We start from the raw sequence: 21,393 nt of genomic DNA, 5'->3' as shown, positions 1-21,393 counted from the left end.
CTTTGTCCTTCACTATTATCAGTCAGGAAAGATGCTCGAGACAGAGGGAGTGATGTCTGCAGCTGGGAGTCAGGACTTTGCAGAAAATACAGTAAGTGTATTAACAACTATTGTTCTTATTTGCAGCAACTTTAAATCATTTGACAGCATGAAGAACTAATACATTCAATTTTTTCTGTTTATATGTTTCTGTTATGCTGTATATCTTCAGGTCTTCTTAAGGAATTCATTGAAAATGGGAACAAATTTATCTTTGATCAATGATAAGGCATTGATTGGCTTTAATTTTTATGTTTGTTCTATATTTTAGGGTTGGAAGATCTTATTCTAAATTCTTGATTATTTTGCTATGCTCACTATGAATGAGTCTTAATATTTTTGAAACACCTGTAACTTATTGTGTGTGTGTTTATGTATCCACATTTGATATTTCTTTGAAAAGACAACTTGTTTTTTTTTCTAACACTGTTTATCTCACATAATCCACAGTGTAGAATTGAATACAATTCCAAAACGTAGGAGAAAATATCTGAAAGATGTGAACTCAGTCTTCTCATATGCAGGTGAAGATGCTGAAACTTAGAATGGCGAAGATGTATACCTGATTACTGACAGAGGTTTAGGAGGAGTCAGCCCTCCAGGTAGGCTATTAAATCATGCATCTGGATTTTCTACTTGCTGGGCCATAGAAGAATCACTCTGTTACACTGCTTTCTTCCACTGCAGAATTAACTGGCTACTGTGTACATGAGCATGCAACTTACTGAGTTTTAACATGGCAGACAATTCTACATATCACTACATCTCTTCTTTCTTCCTGGTTGGTATTCCTGGTTTGCAAGACTTTCACTGCTGGATTGGCATCCCTGTCTGCCTCCTGCTTGTCCTGGCTCTGCTGGGGAACAGCATAATCATTGTCACCATCAAACTAGAGCCTAGCCTCCACCAGCCTATGTATTTCTTCCTGTGCATGCTGGCAATGATGGACATAAGTCTTGTCTTATCTGTAGCCCCCAAGATGCTTGCTATCTTCTGGTTGGAAGCTCATGGGATTGAATTTAATACCTGCCTAGCACAAATGTATTTCATTCACACATTTTGCATAATTGAGTCAGCCCTCCTAGTTGCCATGGCCTTTGATCGGTATGTAGCTATTTGCATCCCACTGCGTTATACAACCATCCTGACAACAACCATGGTCATTAAAATGGGTCTGGGTAGCATGACCCGAGCTACCCTTATGGTTTTGCCCTGCCCTCTTCTCATTAAGAGGCTACCATATTATACCAAAAATGTCATCAATCATACCTATTGTGAGCACATGTCTGTGGTGAAGTTGGCCAGTGCCAACACTCTCATTAACAGAGCATATGGCATCTCAGTGGCCCTTTCAGTGATGGTATTGGACCTAGGGCTCATAGCCACATCCTATATCAAAATCCTCCAGGCTGTCTTTCAGCTCTCTTCCCAGAATGCCCGCTCTAAAGCACTGGGCACCTGTGCTGCCCATGTCTGCACTATTCTTGTCTCCTACACACCTGCACTATTTAGCTTCCTAACTCACCGCATTGGCAAGAAGGTACCTCCAAGCGTCCACATAATTTTTGCAAGTTTGTACCTTCTGGTACCCCCTACAGTCAATCCCTTGGTATATGGTGTCAAGACCAAGCAGATTCGTGACCGAGTGATTGGTCTCTTCTTCCCAAGCAAGAAAATTTTTGAAAACTAAACTATATATGTATACAAACTCATGTTGGTAGAATATGTCTCATGAAGTCCTAGTGCATTAACAATACCTGCAACCCTGTCCCCAACATGCTATTTCTCCATTCAGCTGTGTCTTTCACCAGAGATATTTGATGCTGCACATTTATGTTTTCTTTCTTTTAGAAATAAAGGACTGCCTCTTTATAGGAAGCTTTCAATAACTGTTAGCAACAATTGTTATTTATTATTGATATTATTTCATATTCTATATTTATTGATAACATTTTAATATCCTGAAATGTGGAATGACCAGGCTAATTATTGTCACAATTTAAAGTTTCTCAATACCCTGGACAATGCATTTTATATAAACAGGTATGTTTTTTCATTGTTACTTGTTCCATGCTCTGTTTAAAAGTTCTCATGTAAAAATGATTATTCTCAAGTTTCTTTTGATTTATTGTGGTAATAATGACTTAATTTTTAAAAAATGATCCCTGTGCATTTGCCTGTTTACTGAGCACTTTACACATATTTACTTCTTCAGTCACAAAACTATACAGTGAGATAGGTGTTTATTATGCTCACTGTATCAATTAGTAAACTGAGACAGAGGGGTTTTATGAGTTGCACAAGGAAGTAGTAATGTAGAATTTGAACCAGGGACTCTAGCTTCAAAAAATATGCTTTTTACCTTGCAATATTGTCTAGCATGATGGAAGTCTTATACTTATTCACTTTAAGAATATTGAATACTCTTTTTAAATATATATTTATTCTCCTACATCTGATCTTTTTTTTTTTAGATATTGTGGTAGATTTTCTCGAGTCTCCCTTAACCCCTTATTATAATTTTCAGGGGTTACTTCTATTTTACTTGATAAATGTCCAGTCAATGTAGCCTTTTATCACTATTACTATGATTTCTGAATTTATGTAAAAGTTCCAGAGACACAAAATCATACTTACATGAAATACCTTTTTGAAGAATATAAATTATTGGTCACATTCATTAATGGCTTCATTTGTAAATAATTATTTTTTTAATTAATTATATTAATTTTATTTTGTATGGAGCACTGGGGAATCTATTTTGGGCATATATATAAATGATCTGTGCAATACATCCTTGTACATTTTGCTCATTTCATTGGGTGAGAGTTCACTGAGTTGGAAATTATGATTTTTGACCGAAGTTGATATGTATTTTTTAAATATTTAAAAATCATTTGTGTGTGTTCAAATAAGTTAATTACTCAAAACTGGCTTTTTATGTGTGTTGTTTTGGGTTTTTTTGCTATAGAAATATTCTTGTTTGTTGTTGACTATCATGTATCCTATTAACTATTATGTCTTATATAGCAGCGTGTTTCCTTACACTAATGTAATTCATTCATTTTCTCAATGAGTATATCTTGAGAGGCTTTAGCAGATATTTTAGAGCTAGATCTGTAGGGAGAGAAACGTTAAGTTCAAATATTGCTTCCATCACTAATAGCTGGTGAGTTTTATTTTTAAGTTTGAAAATTGTGATTTTACCATTCATTGAAGGTAAAAGAATATTTTTTTATACTTTATAGAATCAGAGTAAGGATTAAATGAGATAATGAATGGAACACAAGTATCACAATGGTCAAAAAAGCCTTCTTTCATATCTACCTGTATCAATGCTATGATAGGCATGGGAAATATGAAAATAAATTATCAAAGGAATTTTTCCAGGTGTCTAAATTGAGTTCCTGACTAGTTATCTCTACTGAGAGATCCTATTTCTTTATTTAAGATGTCCAAAAGTGAACATTTTGCTCTTATTCACTCACCCAAATTACTCTACAAAATTTCTTATCTTACCAAGTCACAAAAATCAGCAAGAAAGATTCAGTAGTGTCATAGAGGATTTATTAAAAGTTAGATATATGCCAAAAACATATGAAAAACAAAGTGAGGAGGACAAGTAAAGGAATTAAGTGAAAAGAAAAATAATCCAGCATCTATTCCAGATAATGTAGAAAAAGATAAATTTAATTTAATATAGTTTTTTAAATGTGTAAATAATTATGGAACACCAAAATAATACTGTGTCTGAGAAAAAAATCTAATTAAACATGTTTAAAGAGATACCAAGAAAAAACTGAGTTCAGACTTAAAGAATGATAGTAATATTATCAGGTAACAGGACAAGGGTTTCCAAGTACAGGTAACATCACAATGGATGTAAATAGGCTTAGTAAGAAAAGTAAACATATATCCAGAAGTCAGTAGTGTCATAAAAATAAAAGGAGAGAACTTCAAGGAAAAACATATAATGAGAAAAGCATCAGGGACTTTCAATAGGATATATAGACTGTGACACCATGAAGGGCATTGGTCACCTTGGGAAATAAAGGACAGTGTAATGAAACTAGAGAAAATATCCACACAGTCTTGTACACAATGAATAACCTTGGATCCAGGTAATAAATCTATGTCAAAACCTGAATATTTTACTAATTGACTTCATGTTATTTTGTGCCTATAAAGTTTAAAGTTACTCTTGATCAATCACACAGAATTTGAACATGTCAGATCTATGGGACAAACTATAGTACTCAGACCACACTAGCTTGCGGCTTCTTTCTATTAATAAAATCTGATTGCAGTGCCACCTTATACATCAATTTATGAAAGATTTTGTCCTATACAGCAACTCTTCATTGAACATCATTGATAGGTTCTGAAACTTTTAAAGAAACAACATATATTGAAACCAATTTTAACCTTAGGCTAATTGATGAAAACAAGAGTTAAGTTTCTATGGCATCTCATCTACTTTATAAAAAATATGTTGAATGAATGACAATATTCAAGAACATGCTGTTGTGACAATTAGGACAAAGATCACATGATCATAAAAGCTTAAAATATTTACTCTGTCTGTTTACAAATCATTTGTTCACAAGGTGAATAGGTGAAGTTCATACAATTTTGGGTTGATGAAACTATTTTGTATAAGACTGTAACGGAGAATACACGTTCTTATACATTTTTGAAAAACAAAAAACTTTAAACCACAGAGTGGCCCTTCAATTGAATACAATTATTGAGGATGTTGGAGGGTTCTCAGAGAGAGGCCGACTATAACAAAAAAAGTCCGATTGTATAGCAGATGAATGAAATAACCTCCCTGAAGGTGATGGTGGGAAAAGGCACTGATCTAAGTAACTTTGGAAATAAGTAGAGTGTTGGAACTAAAGGGAAAAGGGCTCTCCATAAACCCTTTATTCTAGTTGACAAAGTTTTTATCACAGAGGAAAGGACTATCATATCATAGGGGGCTTTAAACTAGAAATTACCAATGAAATAAATGGGTAACAGATGGTTGAAGGAAGGTGTTTCACTGTTGAAGGAGAAATTTACTGATCAGCAAGAAGAAGAGGCCAGAAAGGTTCAGGTGGTAATGAATTAAAGTGGCAGATATTAGTAGGAACTGAAAGTTAGCTGAATTTAGATGTAAATGGTTAAATATAGAAATATTTATTGATATGTTCACTTACATAGGTTACAGTAAACACAAAATTTCTTGCTCTGTCAGGAGAGAGAACCATATATAAAGACAGATAGCAAGCACCAAGCACACCTGTGGTCCAGTTCAGGAAATATCCAAGAAAAGCCTGGAGCAATTTTTAATGCCATAAGGTAAGTCACACACACACACACACACACACACACACACACACAATTGAATGATAATGAAAATTAGAAAAAGTGATGAGGAAAAAGAGGAAGGCAATTACTGAAATCAAAATAAAACAAAAATCAGTTAGAACATTATCATTAAAATTCTCAACTTCATACTGGATTTATTCAGGTTTAAAGAACACCACAAACAACATTTTGAATCAGAGGCTAACCAATTACATTTAAGTGTGTCTTTAAAACCCTTTCTCACTGAAAGATTGAGGAAAGAACTTCACTGACTGAATAAAAAGTCTTTATGATTCTTCTGTCTCTTATGGCATCTGTTGATGAATTAATTCCTTATCCATAAAAAACCTGAAAATGTTTAAATAGAATTTAGAGCCTTAGTGTCTTGAATGCAAACTTTTTTTTGCACACAATGAACTAGAGAAAGCACAGAATCTTGCTAAGAACAGTGGTTTCTCTGAGTGTTATTTATCTATACTAATAAAAGGCTAATATGCTACTTAACTGGATCAACTAGATATCTCCAGACGTCTGACTTCCTTCCAGACAAAGCCACCTTGTCAGGGGCTGAGGCTGAGCCAGAGGCAGCGAGGGAGTAAATAGTTAGGGGGGAGATCAGGCAGGCAGGCAGGCAGAGGTGGTTAATGGCAATCAGGCCATCAGGGGCACAGTTAGGGGCAATCAGACAGGCAAGCAGAGGCAGTTAGAAGCCAGAGGTCCTGGATTGAGAGAGGGATGTCCGACTGCCGGTTTAGGCCTGATCCAGACTACCAGATTGGAGAGGGTGCAGGCCAGGCTACGGGATCTCCAACCCAGTACATAAATTTCATGCACCAGGCCTCTTGTATGATATAAAATAAGAAAAAAAAGTCAGGAAGCATCCTTAGAGTGGAAAATTTTGGATGCTCGATCTCGCATCTGTTTGGTCTTCACACCATACACAATAGGATTGAGCAATGGTGGGACAAACAGGTAAAGGTTGGACAGAAGAATATGAATGTAAGGTGGAATGTGGAAGCCAAACCTGTGTGTAAAGAAGGAGAAGAAAGCCAGGAGATAAAACTCAAGGAAGACACAAATGTGAGCAATGCAGGTGTTAAAGGCTTTCAGCCTGGCTTCCTTCTGAGGCAGACTGAAGACAGTTATAAATATTTGAATGTAGGATACTGTGATGAAGATTATATCAAAGCCAAGTACACTGAAAGCCACAAACAGACCATAGATCTTGTTGATTCTAGTATCTTCTGCTGCCAATTTCACGATGACCATGTGCTCACAGTATGAATGGGAGACCACAGTGGTCCAGTAATACTTTACCAGCATTTGATGAGGGTGAGATATGGAGTCGCAAGAAGAGCTCCTCTGAGTGTCACCCCAACCCCATTCTGAGTGAGAAGTTGGTGGGTAATAATGGCTGCATGTCTCAGGGGATCACAGATTGGCACATAGCGGTCCAGGGCCATGGCCAGCAGGATACCTGATTCAATGGCCTGGAAGGTGTGAATAAGCCACATTTGTAACAGACAGGCATCAAAGTGTATCTTGGGCAGATGAAACCAGAATATTCCTAGCATTTTTGGCAGGATGCAGGTACTGAGAGCAATGTCTGTGGCTCCAAGCATTGCCAGGAAGAGATACATGGGCTCGTGGAGGCTGCGCTCAGATTTGGTGATGACCAGGATCAGAGAATTCCCAAACAGAGCAACGATGTACATGGCACAGAAAGGGATGCCAATCCAGGCCTGAACAGACTCCAGACCGGGGATCCCCACCAGTATCAGCACCGAGGGCATGAAGACTGGGCCATTGAGCTTGAATATGATGGCTTAGAACTCCCTGCTTTAGAGCTTCTGTAACAAGACAGTGTGGGTTGAGTATCTCTCTTCTATTTTCTGTTCCAAGCTAGATTTCTGCAAATTCTGAACTGGAAAAATTTTTACCTAATAGAATATCAGCCATATGTTAAAATTTGTTGTAGTTGTTTATCTGGAAAATTTTTTTTATCACAATCTGATTAATTAATAACATATTTATTTTTCATATATATACAAAAGCTAATAATGATCTTGCTGTGTGATAAAAATAATTTTTTATATTTGCAATAACTTTTTTGTTATTTTATAAATCAATTTAATTCTACTCCAAGGGCCTCTACTCAGGAAGACTACACCAAGGCAAGATGAAGATATATGAACAAAAATTAACTCCTCACTTGTTGAATTTAAACAAAAATATGAATTTAATTCTGAATGTATTTTTTTGTGTTAAGATTATTTCAGTTTTTAAAAATTAATACATTGAAAAGCTCACTTCTTTGCTATTGTAAGCAATTATTTAAGTGATTACTGAGAAATCCAGGATGCAGATGATATGTAATCACTAATTAGAAGTCTTCCCATCAGTTTAGCTCTCACATATTCCCTGAATCTATATGGACAGTCCTACTCCTTAACTCTCTGGATTGATGAAATTATTCTATTTGTGACCTTGCCATTCCTCTCACTAACTCTTACCTCCTAATCCTGATTATTCAATTACCCTCTCATCACAAACACACACACACACACACACACACACACACACACACACACACACATATTTAGAAAATTTGTCCAGTCAGGCTCATTTCAATTATCAGTAACATGTACTGATTCTTTATTCTCTTCAAAGTGAGAAAAAAAATGGTTTCCAGGTAAATGGTCTTGTCCATCTTGAATTTTTCACACCTGCTGATCACTGTCTTTGATAGTCTCTATCAGCTGTGACAAAGCCAGAGTTGGTCTGTGACCACATCAAACAAGAGTCAACACCACCTGAAGGAAGCTTTCTTCTGAGAATGACTTCATACCAAAGAGAAAGCTGATTTCTCCTCTGATGAAGATGTATTTTCCCCTAGTATCCTAGAATCATATACTTGTCCAAAGCTCAAAAGCCTTATAATTCATATTGTTCTTTAAAGAACATTTACCTTTGACCACTTGGCTTTGTGTTCAATAAATTCCACGAAGAGGTACACATCTGAGAAGCCAGTTTGTGTTTTTATAAAATGGTTTGAAGAGATCTATTAAATGGCTATCCGCAAAATTCCTCTTAGCACTCTGTAATTCCACCCAGTTTGGTGTTTACTTTTCACTTATGTTGGGTGGTCACAGACTCTCTTTCTTCAATAGGGCTGTGCAAAATTATTTTCAGGCATTATGGACATCCAATTGTAAATGAGCCAAAAATGTGGTCTACTACAGTGCTCCCTTAGCCTCATAGTGCTATACATTCAACAGGTTATTTGTTTGTTTGCTTGTTTTTCTGAATCACCCCTCATCTTCGCTAGTGAAAGAACACATCAAGCTCTCTAGCCATTTACCTCTTACTTATTAATTCTTATTTTCAGCTCCTCACACCTTCACAGAAGTTCTTCATGTGAGACCCCTATTCTCTTAGTTTATCATTGCTGCCTGATTCACATTTTTCCTGATTCACATTCTTTTCTAACTCTTATTCATTATAACACATTAACTACTCCTTGACCACCTGACACAATGTCCTTGTCCCTTTATTTATCTACCAGCAAGTGTTTGAAAACCTCACATTATAATCTATACATTTATTTTATCCAACAAATAAACTAAATAACATTAAAAAATATCACAATTCTGGAAAGGTTGCCACTAAAATGATGAAGTTCTGAGTTCCACGACTGATTTCCAGTTATCTCTACTCAAACATTTCTCTTCTTTTTCACTCTATAATAATTTATCTCTAGCAGCTATAACATATTTGTTACAATTTTACTAAGTCTCATTTTTTCTCTCTGCCATTCTCTACCCCAGTAGGAACAGAGTTTCTTCAAGGTAATTTCCCTAATTAAGTTCTGATATCTACTTATGATTTACTACTCCTACTCTAGAAATTTATTATTCCCCCCCCCAAAAAAAAACCCCTGCATTTCCATCATGTACTCATTTACTAATCATTTCCTTTATGGTAAAATATGTTTCAGTTTTAAACACATTTTTTATAATAGGTACTGTCATTTCCTCTTGCTAATATTCTCTATGTCATTTTAATTGGCTCTATAATCCTGAGTGATAATTTGCAGTGTATTGTTAATCAGTTTAAGAGATTTTTCAAACCATTGTCATAAGCCTTTGCATTCACATCTTTTTAAACCTTATTATCCTGGAAAAAAAATCAAAATGAAATTCTATCCAAACAAAATGAACTGTTTAAAGGTCTCTTCTAAGTTGATATTAGTGAGGAACTCTACATAATTTTCTTTATAAAACTCAAGTTTTGTTTCTATAATCACACTTTATCCTGTTTTTCTCCTGTATCAAAACAACTCATTTGTCGCTCTGACTCCCTTTACACTGCTGATGCTGTGAATTCCATTAAGGACTATGTTCCTCTGCATGGTTCTCTTTACACTCATTTTATATATCCCCTGCCCAGCAGTTTTGCCCAGTCTTGGGAGTACACCTGTGTCTGGAGTGTCCTTTAAGCAAAGACACCTAAAGATTAAGCATAAAGATTCCAGTAAAACACCCAGGGACTCAGATTTGTTTGGAAAAGTCAAGGCAGGGTCTGCTGCCTTCAGCAAGGTCCCTCTAGAAGTGCCCAACTTTTCCAAGATTCCTCCTTATAGACTTTCCAACCAATTCCCATGCTTCGCCACACACATCCTTGCCAGCACTTGTCATTTGTTGATTTGTTGATGATAACCATTCTGAGGGGTCTGAGATGGCACCTCATTGTTGTTTTGATTTCCACTTCCAGGATGATTAGTGACTTTGAGCATGTTTTCATACGCCTCTTGGCCTTGTGTATGTCCTCTTTTGAAAAGCGTCTATGTAGAGCCCTTGCCAATTTTTTGATTGGATTGTTTATCTACCTTTTGTTAAGTTGCATGAATTCCCTGTAAATTTTGGAGATTAAACCCTTCTCAAATATAATATTGGCAAATACATTCTCCCATGCAGTGGGCTCTCTTGTTATTTTGTTGATGGTTTCTTTTGATATGCAGAAGCTTTTTATTTTGATGTAGTCCCATTTGTTTATTTTCTCCTTAGTTTCCATTGTCCTAGGAGATGTATCAGTAAAGATACTGCTCCACAATATGTCTGATATTTTGCTGCCTATGGATTCTTTTAAGATATTTATGGTTTTCTGTCTTAAGTTTAAGTCTTTTATCCATTTTGAGTTTATTTTTGATTATGGTGTAAGTTGGTGATCTAGTTTCATTTTTTTTGCATGTATCTGTCCAATTTTCCCAATTCCTTTTATTGAAGAGACTGTCTTGACTCCATTGTATGCTGTTGCCTCCTTTGTCAAACATTAATTGAGCATAATGGCATGGGTCTATTTCTGCGTTCTCTGTTCTGTTCCATTGTCTGTTCTTGTGCCAGTACCATTCAGTTTTGAGAATAGTGACTTCGTAATATACCTTAATGTCTGGTATTGTGATTCCTCCTACTTTGTTCTTCTTTCTCAGGATTGCTTCAGCTATTTGAGTTCCATATAAATTTTTGGAGAGTTCTTTCTAGGTCTGTGAAATATGCCATTGGTATTTTAATTGGGATTGCATTGAATGTATAGATCTCTTTGGGTATTATGGACATTTTAAGGATATTGATTCTACCAATCCATGAACACGGTATGCTCTTCCACTTGTTTATAACTTTTCCTCTCTTTTCTTTTAGCAGCATCCTGTAGTCTAAGTACAGGTCAGTTTATTTCTAGGTATCAATGGTAAATGGAATTCTTTTTTTTTTTTTTTTTTTTTTTTTTAGTTTCTCTTTCTGTGAGTTCATTATTGGTGTATAGAAGTGCCATAGACTTCTGGGTTTTAATTTTGTATCCTATTATGTTTCTGAATTCATTTACAAAATCTAATAGTTTTTTGCTGTAGTCTTTAGGATTGTCTATGTACAATATCATTTCATCTGTGAATAGCAAGTTTTACTTCTTCTTTTCCAATTTGGATACCTATGATTTCTTCTTCTTGATTGATTGCTATGGCTAGCACTTTTATAATAATAAAAGCATAATATCCTAATTAGACCAGACATCCTTCCAGACGTCCTTCCTTCTGGACAAAGCTGCGGCAGGTGGGAGCTGAGGCCGAGGCAGCTGCTGTGGTGGCAGAGGCCAAGGCTCTTGCACAAATTTTGTGCATCGGGCCTCTAGTGTTGAATAAGAGTGGTGATAGTGAGTATCCCTGTCTTGTTGCTCTTTTTAGAGGAAAAGGTTTTAGTATTTGCCCATTGAGTATGACGTTGGCTGTAGGTTTGTCATATAAGGCTTTTATTATGTTGAGTTATGATCCCTCTATTCCCATTTTGCTGAGAGTTTTTATCAAAAAAGGATGTTGGATTTTGTCACTTGCTTTTTCAGCATCAATTGATATGATCATGTGGCTTTTGTCTTTCAATTTGTAGTTGTCTTTCTTTATAGTGTCTTTATCTGGTTTTGGGATTAGGGTAATGTTGGCTTCATAGAAAGAGTTTGAAGTGTTCCTTCCTCTTGAATTTTTTGGAATAGTCTGAGGAGTATCAATGTCACTTCTTCTTTGCATGTTTACTAAATGTCCCCTGTGAAGTTGTCCAGACCAGGGATTTTGTTTGCTGGAAGTTTTTTTTTTTTAAATATATTTTATTGATTTCTTACAGAGAGGAAGGGAGAGGGATAGAGAGTCAAAAACATCGATGATAGAGAAACATCAATCAGCTGCCTCCTGCACATCTCCTACTGGGGATGTGCCCACAACCAAGGCACATGCCCTGGTCCGGAATTGAACCTGGGACCCTTCAGTCTGCAGGCTGACACTCTATCCAATGAACCAAACCAGTCAGGGCGAACTTTTTTTATTACTGCTTCGATATCAATGGTAATTATAGTCCTATTCAGGTTTTCTGATTCTTCTTGAATGAGTTTTGGAAGATTGTATTTTTCTTGGAATAAATATATTTTGTCTAGGTTGTCCAGGGTTTTGGAGTACGGTTGTTAATAGTATTTTTTTAATAATCCTTTTTATTTATGTGGGTTGGTTGTTACTTCCCCTCTTTCATTTTTTATTTTGTTTACTTGGGTCCTCCATCTTTGTTTCTTGGTGAGCCTGTGATTTATTTCCACTCTGATCTTAATTACTTCCTTTCTTCTACTTACTCTTGGCTTTTCTTGTTGCTCTCTTTTTAGTGCTATAAGTGGTAGGATTAGATAACTTATTACCAGTGTATTTTTGTTTCTTTGTTTCTTAAAGTGCTGGAGGCTAAGAACAGTAGTTAGCATAATAAATGTGAGAAGTTCATCAGAAGGCTTATTATTAAGCATATTATTATCTGCTGCCAAACAGCTGAGGGCAATTCCCCTAACCTGATCATCCTTTATTGTTTACCAAACCTTACCTTTGATATGAATATCTGCTTTGCTAAAGGGCAAAATGTTTGAGTAAAAATCCCTGGTTCCCGACATTCAGGGAGCCATTCCACTATAGAACTGGCTTCTGTCTGGTTCCCCCAATGCCTTCCAAATTTATATTTCTTGTCTAGTCTCCATCCATTTATGTTGCAGCCCCTTCTCCAGATTCCTGAACCCGTGCTGCAAAAAGACTGCGGCATTTAAGTAGGCCTATAGTGCTATGAATATCCCACTCAGGACTGCTTTCATTGTCTCCTATAGATTTTTTTTTTATTGTTGTGTTTTTATTTTCATTTGTTTCCAGGATGTTTTCTATTTCTTCTTTGATCTCTTTGATAACCCATTCATTGTTCAATAGCATGCTATTTAGCCTCCTTTTGTTTGATTGTTTTTTATTGTTTTTATTGTCACCTGACAGGGCTTGATGGAGGACCTAAGTCCATGCCCCCTGCCTAGCAGGGTTTGATGGGGGACCTGAGGCTGCACCCCTGTCCCAGGGCCAGGCTGGGGGAACTTAGGATGCGTTACCCACCTGGCACGGCTTGACAGGTGCCCTGAGGTTGCATCCCCCACCTGGTGCCAGGCCCAGGGACCTGAGTCCATGCCTCCCATCCTGAGAGGCTTGACAAGGGTGGGGCCAGCTGGGTCTGAATATTGCCCAATGGAGGTGGGGCCCACTGTGTCTTGGTCTACCATAATTTTGAGGTGCAATGGGTGGGCAGGGACTTGACTCTGGGTCCTGCAATGCTCCCCACACTCTGACAGAAGAAAGATTTTATTACATTTCACTAATTTTCTTTCATCTCTGACAATTCTATTATAGAGAAAGGGCAAAGAGCAATATCAAAATATTTCCTCTAATTAATCCCTTTTAATGTGCATGAATTTTGTGCACCAAGCCACTAGTTTATATATAAGATTTGTTTCCTGAATTACAATTGCCATGGTAATATACAAAATTATGCAGCTGCCAATGTCTATCTTGATGAAGTCTGGGCCCTGCATGAATGTCATACTTGCAAATTCCTTGGTGGGAAGGAAGTTCAAGGTAAGAAGAGGTAGTTTTATTGGTGGAATCACAATGCTGGAAAGAGCCTTCAATCAATAATTTATCAAAGAAATATTGGTATGTTCTATAGAAATACCCAGCCCTGATTGTCTAAAGTGGTGCTAAAAAGAGAGAAGTGAGGACGAGAGAAAAGTGGGGTTCAAGGTATAGTGGATTTTGGTGTTTCTCTGTCTAAAGTATCATTCCAATGTTTGTTTATTTATTTTTCTATTTTTCTGATTTCCATGAACAGGTTAGAAGAAGAAAGAGAAGATGGAGTGGGGGAGGAAGAACACCACCAAGCAGCCTGATCACATTGGCCCCAACATAGGCATAGGTGTCCAAATACTCCGTCTTTGCATGTGGGTATCACTGAGTGGGCAGGTGATTTTGCTAATGTATATACTGGTAAAACTTTTTGTTGGGCCAGTGTCCATTGTCTCATTCATTTAAAAAATGCTAAATAAGCTGCTGAGGTTGATTCTCCTATTTCTGTCATTCAATATTTGTGTGACTAGTTGAGAATAGGTCACAGACCAGTACAGAGAATCACAGTTTGCCAAATTTTGCTCTTTTGCAAGGAAGGACCCTGACCTGCCATGCCCATTCCAAATGGCACCATGTTCATGCCCTCTGTACTGACCTTTATTGGGATCCCTGGCTTGGAAACTATACAGTGCTGGATTGGGACTCCATTCTGTGTTATGTACCTCATTGCTTTGATAGGAACTTTCACTCACCATCAAATCTGAACCCAGGCTCCATGAGCCTATGTATGTCTTCTTGGCCATATTGGGAGCCACAGACATTGCACTTAGTACCAGCATTGTCCCCAAGATGCTTGGTATTTTGGGGTTCCACTTGCCAGATATGAATTTTGATGCTTGCCTTTTACAGATGTGGCAAAACCACACATTTCATGTTATTGAATCAGGAGTCCTATTGGCCATTGCTCTGGACCACTATATAGCAATCTGTTATCTGTTGAGGCATGCTACTCTATTCACTCAACAACTAGCCTGGTCTAATTAGCAAATTACACTTTTATTATTTTAATTGTACACCTGAATCCTATATAATTTCATTGACCAATGTCACCCTAATATAGTCAATAAAATAAAATAAAATCATATTCTCCCATATGACAGCTAAATATAATCAAGCAATCTTAATGGACTCAGGGAAAAAGGCAAATTATATGTATGGGTTAGTAATGTCCTGATTATGGCTCTATTCTTAGCTTTGGGATTTCACTTTCTACTGCTCCTCAGAGAAGGTTATGTTTCAATGTATTCCACTGTCATTGTACTAAAGATTTGTTGAGGTGGTAGGTTGTGGAGGAAGAGAATTTGTGTTACTTTCCTCCCTTCTTTCCCTATATTTTCTTCCTTGCATGCAGTGGTTCCAATCTAGTTCTTTGATGACCTATCCTCTATTGACTATATCCCCCCTGCATCCTCCAGAATGAGATTCAGAAGGAATGGAGTGGGCTGAAATGTTTGACTGTTAGAAGAGTTAAGGTCTCAGTATTGCCCTCTAGCTAGGATTTTCCCCTTGGAGAGGAAGCTTTTTTTATACAGAGGGTTCCGGAAAAGTTTCACATTGACTTCTCTTCCAACAGGAAATATTTCTTTGATCCTAACTGTGACTCTGTTGGTGTTTTTAGAAGTAAAGTTTATGGAATATGTAGGACACCTCTGAATGAAGACAATAGAGTTTCTCATAGTCATGATAATCTAAATGCAGCCCCCAGCAACTTGTCAGGTTTCATAGTGAAGTGTGTTGACTGTTGTAACTTTAAATACCTCTGCTCCAAGCAGCTGGATACTGAGAGCTGTACCTCCTTGGATGCGCTTCTCTCTCTCTGTTTGAGGTGGATGATTTGCCCTGTGACCTCATTTCTGAGAAGGCTTTAAGAAAAGTCATTGATATTCAATTTGCCTAGCGTTTCCGTGTCAGGACAGGAGTGACAATTCTGAGCTTATGACATGTTAGAGCTAAAATAGAAGTCATTAAATATTTTTTTTAAAAAGTTTACAGTGTAAGTACAGTTTTCCATGGGGAGACATTGTTATTGCTTTGTGCTTCATCCTGGCCCAGACCTCTTTTCCCTTCAATTTTGTTTCTCCTAAGTGACCCATCAGCCTTCCAGAGGGATCTTCTGAACATTGAAATAGCCTATTACAAAGCAACCATAACTACCAACTTAACCGCAGAGTCCTCACTACCGATGACTACACTGCCATATTTTTTAACCATTCCAAGATATGCATATTGGTCTAGATACTTCAGCAGAAATTATAATTTGATACTTTTCAAAGAATAATAGTTATTTTTTAATCATTACCTACAGTATGTCAAGGATTGTGAGATTGTAACTCATAAGCAGAAACTATTTTAAAAAGTCATATTCTAAGATAGCAGCTGGAATAAATGAAGGTAGGCAATGACTATGAATAAGTTATTGCTGGTGGGCCAGAAGCCTTGAGAGCAAGATAAAAATGTGAAATTCTTGAGGGTCTGTGGAGGACATAGAGAAACATCAGATCTTCCTTCAGACTCCACTGAGGGTTTACTGAGATTAAGTGCCCTCCTTTGTGTATTCACAGTCTGATGAAGGCGATGACATGCAAGTGAAAACAGGAAGAGCACATGGTAAGACCTTTTACAGAAGTAAAGACTCCATGGCTGCTTGACTGGAGTGGTAGAAATAGAGGAGGCAAGGATAGTTCTGATTTTCTAATGGCTGGGTGGTATCAGTTGTTGCCAACAAATAAGATATATTTGTATGGAAAAGAATGGGAGAGCTTACTGAATGTAGTTTGGGGTATTTTTATGTGTTCTTATTTCAATACCTCTGTATAAAATACATAAGGTATTCAAAAGAGACTGTAGAGAAAAGACCACTGTATTCCAGTAGAGTTCTCTACTCTGAAGTGGCAGGTTCCAGGCTAGAGAAAATGCTGACTGACTCAGACACAAACAAAACTGCAAAACTCAGGGTGTCAGAAGAAATAAGGCACTCACATGGTTCAGAAGCAGTTGGAATGGTATTGCTAATAGAAAATTAGAGAAGTCTGGGCAGGTATTTGTATTACCTGGCAAACTGCTGAAGATAATATAAAGATTTCAAAATAAGCCTGGGAGAAGACAGAAAAACTTTTGAGATAAGAGGGGTAACTGTACAAGCAGACCATGATTTGGGGGTAGTTCTCCGTAATTTCCTCTGTGTGCCACATTCTATGGCTCTGACTGGAAGCTTCCATTGTTAAGCTGCTTTTCTCGTGGTACAGATGACATGTTATGATCTCGTAAGTGCTTCTTTTCTCTTGGTGTAGATGACATGTTACTATCTTGTAAGTTAGTTTATAAAAAACTAAAAGGTGATTTTTAAAATATTTACATCTATTTACCAAGAGTGATTATGCTTGTTTGTAATCTTAGGTGGGTTCGCCTTTTGTATGTTTGATTCTCCCAGAAGCAAATATAAGAATGGTACTTGGCCAACCAAATTTCCAAGTGGAAAACAATCATTTGAGAATTTGCAATCAGCAAGAGTTTGATAAATACTTAAAATTTCTTCATACTCTGAATGTTCACTATTTGCAGGTTTTGTCCTAAATTCTTATCTTTGTCTTGGGTTATAGACTTCATCCTCTTAGGCAGTAATTTTCACAACAGTAAGTTTCTTTATTGTGGCTACAGTTTAAGCTCTGAATTTTTATAAATTAAATAAAAAATCTTTAACTTTTAACAAGGAATAATAGACCATTCCACCCCCCAACACACAACACACACACACACACACACACACACACACATCATTTACATTTACTCCTCTACACAAGGAATCATTGCATTAGTAGTATTTGCCAATATATCTTGAGTTTTTACATCAGTGGCATTCAGGACCATAAATAGAGACCCTGGGAGCAATTGTAAGTTTAAAATCATGTTAAGAAGAGTGAAGTACATATGCCAGAATAATGATAGTAGGAAGAACATGGATGCTAGGAATAACAATAGGGGTCAGTTAGCAAAACAAAAGGACAGGGTCAGAGCAAGAGTCACAAGATACTACTCCTGCTGCTGAGACCAATAGGGCTGAATTGCACTTGCTTTGTCCTTCACTATTATCAGTCAGGAAAGATGCTCGAGACAGAGGGAGTGATGTCTGCAGCTGGGAGTCAGGGCTTTGCAGAAAATAGTCTGGGCTTATTAAGAACTATTGTTCTTATTTGCAGCAACTTTAAATCATTTGACAGCATGAAGAACTAATATATTCAATTTTTTTCTGTTTATGTGATTGTGTTATGCTGTATAGCTTCAGGTCTTCTTAAGGAATTTATTGAAAATAGGGACAAATTTGTCTTTGATTAATGAGAGGGCATTGATTAGCTTTAATTTTTATAAGTACATTCTATATTTTTGGTTAGAAGATCTTATTCTAAATTCTTGATTACTTTGATATGCTCACTATGAATGAATATTATTATTATTTTTAAAACACCTGTAGTTTCTTGTGTGTGTGTTTATGTATACGTACCCACTCTTGATATCAATTTGTTTGAAAAGACAACTTGATTTTTTCTCTAAAACTGTTTATCTCACAGAATCCATGTTGGCTTTGACATAATAATGAGGCTATGATATTACTAACCGATACTAATGGGAAATAAAAACTACAGTGTAGAATTGAAAACAATTCCAAAATGTAGGAAAAAATATCTGAAAGATTTGAATTCAGACTTCTCATTTGCAGGTGAAGATGCTGCAATTTAGAATGGCGAAGTGGTATACCTGATTACTGACAGAGGTTTAGGAGGAGTCAGCCCTCCAGGTAGGCTATTAAATCATGTGTCTGGACTTTCTACTTGCTGGGCCATAGAAGAAGCACTTTGTTACACTGCTTTCTTGTACCGGAGAATTAACTGGCTACTGTGTACATGAGCATGCAACTTACTGAGTTTTAACATGGCAGACAATTCTACATATCACTACATCTCTTCTTTCTTCCTGGTTGGTATTCCTGGTTTGCAAGACTTTCACTGTTGGATTGGCATCCCTGTCTACCTCCTGCTTGTCCTGGCTCTGCTGGGGAACAGCATAATCATTGTCACCATCAAACTAGAGCCTAGCCTCCACCAGCCTATGTATTTCTTCCTGTGCATGCTGGCAATGATGGACATAAGTCTTGTCTTATCTGTAGCCCCCAAGATGCTTGCTATCTTCTGGTTGGAAGCTCATGAGATTGAATTTAATACCTGCCTAGCACAAATGTATTTAATTCACACATTTTGCATAATTGAGTCAGCCCTCCTAGTTGCCATGGCCTTTGATCGGTATGTAGCTATTTGCATCCCACTGCGTTATACAACCATCCTGACAACAACCATGGTCATTAAAATGGGTCTGGGTAGCATGATCCGAGCCATACTTATGGCTTTGCCCTGTCTTCTTCTCATTAAGAGGCTACCATATTATACCAAAAATGTCATCAATCATACCTATTGTGAGCACATGTCTGTGGTGAAGTTGGCCAGTGCCAATACTCTCATTAACAGAGCATATGGCATCTCAGTGGCCCTTTCAGTGATGGTATTGGACCTAGGGCTCATAGCCACATCCTATATCAAAATCCTCCAGGCTGTCTTTCAGCTCTCTTCCCAGAATGCCCGCTCTAAAGCACTGGGCACCTGTGCTGCCCATGTCTGCACTATTCTTGCCTTCTACACACCTGCACTATTTAGCTTCCTAACTCACCGCATTGGCAAGAAGGTACCTCCAAGCGTCCACATAATTTTTGCAAGTTTGTACCTTCTGATACCCCCTACAGTCAATCCCTTGGTATATGGTGTCAAGACCAAGCAGATTCGTGACCGAGTGATGGGTCTCTTCTTCCCAAACAAGAAAATTTCTGAAAACTGAAATATATATGTATACAAACTCATGTTGGTAGAATCTGTCTCATGAAGTCCTAGTGCATTAACAATACCTGCAACCCTGTCCCCAACATGCTATTTCTCCATTCAGCTGTGTCTTTCACCAGAGATATTTGATGCTGTGCATTTATATTTTCTTTCTTTTATAAATAAAGGATTGCCTCCTTATTGGAAGCTTTCAATAACTGTTAGGAACAATTGTTATTTATTATTATTATTTCATACTAGAGGCCCAGTGCACAAAATTTCTGCATGGGAGTGTGTGTCCCACAGCCCAGCCTGCACCCTCTCCAATCTGGGACCCCCTTGAGGGATGTCTGACTACCCATTTATGCCGGATCCCACCTAAATGGGCAGTCGGACATCTCTTTCACAATCCAGGACTGCTGGCTCCTAACCGCTCACCTGACTTCCTGCCTGATAGCCCCTAACCCAGTGGTACTCAACCTGTGGGTCACAACCCATTTGGGGGTCGAACGACCCTTTCACATGGGTTGCCTAAATACATCCTGCATATCAGATACTTACATTATGATTCATAACAGTAGAAAATTACAGTTATGAAGTGGCAACGAAAATAATTTTATGGTTGGGGCTTCACCACAACATGAAGAACTGTATTAAAGGGTCGCAGCATTAAGAAGGTTGAGAACAACTGCCCTAACCGTTTCTTCCTGCCAGCCTGATCACCCCCTAATGACTCCCCTGCCAGCCTGATTGATGTCTAACTGCTCCCCTGCTAGCCTGATTGCCCCTAACTGCCCTCTCCTGCTGGCTAGTCACCCCTAACTGCTCTACCCTGCAGGCCTGGTCCCACCTAACTTCCCTCCACTGCATGCCTGGGTCCCCCACAACTGCCCTCCCCTGCAGGCCATCTTATGTCCAAATGGGGGCAGCCATCTTGTGTGTTGGAGTGATGGTCAGTTTGCATATTACCTCTTTAGTATATAGGATTCTATATTTATTGACAACATTTCAATATCCTCAATGTGGAATGACTAGGCTAATTATTGTCACAATTTAAAGCTTCTCAATACACTGGACAATGCATTTTATACAAACAGGTGTGTGTTTTCATTGTTATTTGTTCCATGCTCTGTTTAAAAGTTCTCAAGTAAAAATGATTATTCTCAAGTTTCTTTTGATTTATTATAGTAATAATGACTTAATTTTCAAATGATGATCACTGTGTATTTGCTTGTTTACTGAACACTTTACACATATTTACATCTTCAGTCAAAAAACTATACAGTGAGATCGGTGTTTATTATACTCACTGTATCAATTAGTAAACTGAGACAGAGGGGTTATATAACTGGCACAAGGAAGTAGTAATGTAGCATTTGAACCAGGGACTCTAGCTTCAGAAAATATGCTTTTTACCTTGCAATATTGTCTAGCATGATGGAAGTCTTACACTTATTCACTTTACGAATATGGAAATCTATTTTTAAATATATTTTATTCTCCTTCATCTGATCATTTTTTTTTTAGATATTGTGGTAGATTTTCTCGAGTCTCCCTTAACCCCTTATTATAATTGCCAAGGATTACTTCTATATAACTAGATATATGTCCACTCAATGTAGCTTTTTATCA

The 21,393-nt window shown here is 37.4% G+C and overlaps 2 protein-coding genes and 1 pseudogene across 2 annotated transcripts; 2 read left to right on the top strand and 1 right to left on the bottom strand.

Annotated features, from left to right (window-relative positions):
- The first annotated feature begins 775 nt into the window (after nucleotides 1–775).
- LOC102436896 (putative olfactory receptor 52P1) lies at nucleotides 776–1,729 on the top strand. The gene has a single exon (XM_006094622.1). It carries the CDS (start codon nucleotides 776–778, stop codon nucleotides 1,727–1,729), a length of 954 nt encoding a protein of 317 aa, XP_006094684.1.
- Nucleotides 1,730–6,261: 4,532 nt separating this feature from the next.
- LOC102436582 lies at nucleotides 6,262–7,350 on the bottom strand (annotated as a pseudogene).
- Nucleotides 7,351–14,451: 7,101 nt separating this feature from the next.
- Nucleotides 14,452–19,780, top strand: LOC102436278 (olfactory receptor 52A1-like). The gene is given in 3 exon segments (XM_014460686.1): nucleotides 14,452–14,579; nucleotides 14,581–14,795; nucleotides 19,176–19,780. Coding segments are annotated over 3 exon segments (948 nt in total).
- The last annotated feature ends 1,613 nt before the right edge of the window (nucleotides 19,781–21,393 follow it).

Source organism: Myotis lucifugus, unplaced genomic scaffold (assembly GCF_000147115.1).
Source record: "Myotis lucifugus unplaced genomic scaffold, Myoluc2.0 scaffold_138, whole genome shotgun sequence".
NCBI classification, from domain to species: Eukaryota; Metazoa; Chordata; class Mammalia; order Chiroptera; family Vespertilionidae; genus Myotis; species Myotis lucifugus.
Note: the sequence above shows the minus strand (reverse complement) of the source record. Positions and strands in the feature narration are given on the sequence as shown.